Genomic DNA, 2,486 nt, shown 5'->3' with positions numbered 1-2,486 from the left:
GCCCGGCAACTGTGATTTCTTAAAACCTTTTCTGGCCATAGCCAACCAGAACTGCTGTGAGACAATGCTCTTGTACACTGTAAAGATTTGTCACTCGTATTAGTTTAATGAAATGCTGATTGGCCAGTAACCAGGCAGAAAATATAGGCAGAGCTACCAGACCGAGAGTTCTGCAAAGAGGAAAGGCAGAGAGTGAGTCACCAGCCAGATGCAGAGGAAGCAAGATGAGAAAGCCTCACTGAGAAAAGGTGCCAGGCCACGTGACTAAACATAGACAGGAATTACAGGTTAATTTAAGTTGTAAGAGCTAGTTAATAATAAGTCTGAGCAATAGGCCAGACAGTTTATAATCAATATAATCCTCTGTGTGTTTCTTTGGGACTAAATGGCCGAAGAACTGGGTGAGACAGAAACTTCCATCTACACAGAACTTTAGAAGTACCCTTGTATGTTAACATAATGTAACATTTTTCTTCCAGGTAATTTATCCTCAACATTCCAAACTTACGGATAAAGAAGTAAGTAACTATGTTTTTCTGTGTAGTTTTCTACTATATTTTTTTGTTTTTGTTGGGGTGTGTGTATGCCAGCATTGATAGCTCTTGTTTTCTTTTTCAGAAAACCAACATTTGCTATTTGTCTTTTCCAGACTCAAATTCAGGTAACTATTTATCATATATGGTTCTCTTGAATCTTGTACTAATATGGATGATAGTCTTCACATATGACAAGTAATCAATATGGCACATTGGAATGCATGCTCAGTTTTAGCTCAACATACCTATGATTTGAGTTTTTGTTTAATGATGCCATGTCCTGTCATTGTTGATTTCACTTTTTTCAGCTCTTAAGGTAACTGTTAAAGCATGATGAGATAAAACATAGAAAGAACAATAAAGATTAGATAGTATATTTGGGAACTGTATAGGTTTTTTATTTTTTCAGTTCAGAACTTAGGAATTTGCCTGGAACTGCAAATGCAGTAAAAAAAAAAATTAATTCATGTATATCTGAATGTGGGTTTGTGTGCATGAGTGCAGTGCTCTTGGGGCCCAGAAGAGGTCAGCAGATCCTGGAGCTGGAGGCAGTTATGAGCCACTTTGGGTCTCTAGAAGAGCAGTAAACACTCTTAACTATCGAGTGATCTTTCTGACTCCAAATTTTCCAAAAATTCACAAATCAGCAGAGATATAGTTGTGACATACTCCCATCAATTTGTTGCAGCTGTTCTTATGAGTTGAAATAAAATAGTGAAGTAGTGCTTAGTTTCTAGACTAGGCAAAGGTACACATTTGCCTATCATTAAGCTTGCATTCTCTGCTTCCTATGAGCTGTACTTGTGTGGTCCTTACCATTGACTTCTCTCAGGCTACCTCTGTTTTTTACTTTTTTTTTTTTTTTTTAGTTTTTCGAGACAGGGTTTCTCTGTAGCTTTGGAGCCTGTCCTGGCACTAGCTCTAGTAGACCAGGCTGGCCTTGAACTCACAGAGATCTGCCTGCCTCTGTTTTTTACTTTCTAAACAGCTTCATAGACTTAAAGTGAAAGAACATTCAGCCCCTCAGGCTGTACACAGAACCCTTAAGACAGAATTCCTCCAGTTTTCTTTTCTTTTGTGGTTATTTCTAATGTCCTGACAATTTAGGCCAGTTAATTTGATTTGGGAGATTTGACAGATTACTATTAATTTTTTTTCTGTGCAAATGCTTGCAGTTTTGTTTTGATTTTCCTCTTATTTATGTTGAGCTCTGCCTTGGTAAGAGATGTGAAAGAAAGCTAGTGTTTTAGTAAATAGATATTGCTCTTGGTTAAGTCTAGACGGTCTGCTGTCCTGATCTGAACTGATTAAAACTTACAGTAGTTTTCGTTCATAATGATATTGTGACAGAGAAGTTGTCTGAATCTAACCTTATTTCAGATTTTCCCAGTTGGTTGTGTACTATTCTCTCAATCTAGAACTGGCTGTCATAGGTCTCTTATTCCTCCTCCTCCTCTCTCTTTCTCTGTCTCTGTGTGTGTGTATGTGTGTGTGCATGTGTGTAATGTGTGTGATGTGTGTAGCTGCACATGCTATGGAAGGCGTGGTTAGAGGGCAGCTTCATAGAGTTGATTCTCTCTTACCATTTAAGTGGGTTCCACAGGTCATAGAGTTGATTCTCTCTTACCATTTAAGTGGGTTCCACAGGTCAGTCTCAGGTTTCCCAGCTTGTGCAGCAAGTACCTTTACGATCTGAGCCATTTTGCTGTCTCAAGATTCTTACCTCTTGCTAGAGATGGCATTCACTTTAATCAGTATAAAAAAACTTAGCTAAATAATATTTAACTTGTATACTTCCCACAGTTTACTACTTCTAGAAGGCCACGCTATTTAATGTATCAGAATTTAATTTCTGTTAAAATTTTATGTAAGCTCCCAGATCTAACTTCCTTTGGAGTGTCAACCTTTTCTGTAAGGTTTTCAGAAATGTAAAATAAGTCTTTTCTTTTT

General features: G+C 37.7%; 1 protein-coding gene across 1 annotated transcript in view; it reads left to right on the top strand.

The window, feature by feature from the left end:
• Nucleotides 1–2,486, top strand: part of Dennd6a (DENN domain containing 6A) — a 53,249-nt gene that overhangs the window by 11,286 nt on the left and 39,477 nt on the right. Inside the window, exons 2-3 of the mRNA XM_005348693.3 lie at nt 480–518; nt 619–661. Of these exons, the coding sequence (XP_005348750.1) occupies nt 480–518; nt 619–661 (82 nt within the window). The remainder of the gene's footprint in view (nt 1–479; nt 519–618; nt 662–2,486) is intronic.

Source organism: Microtus ochrogaster, chromosome 6 (genome assembly GCF_000317375.1).
Source record: "Microtus ochrogaster isolate Prairie Vole_2 chromosome 6, MicOch1.0, whole genome shotgun sequence".
In the NCBI taxonomy this organism is placed as follows: Eukaryota; Metazoa; Chordata; class Mammalia; order Rodentia; family Cricetidae; genus Microtus; species Microtus ochrogaster.
The sequence above is the reverse complement of the archived record's forward strand: the minus strand, read 5'-3'. Positions and strand labels throughout refer to the sequence as shown.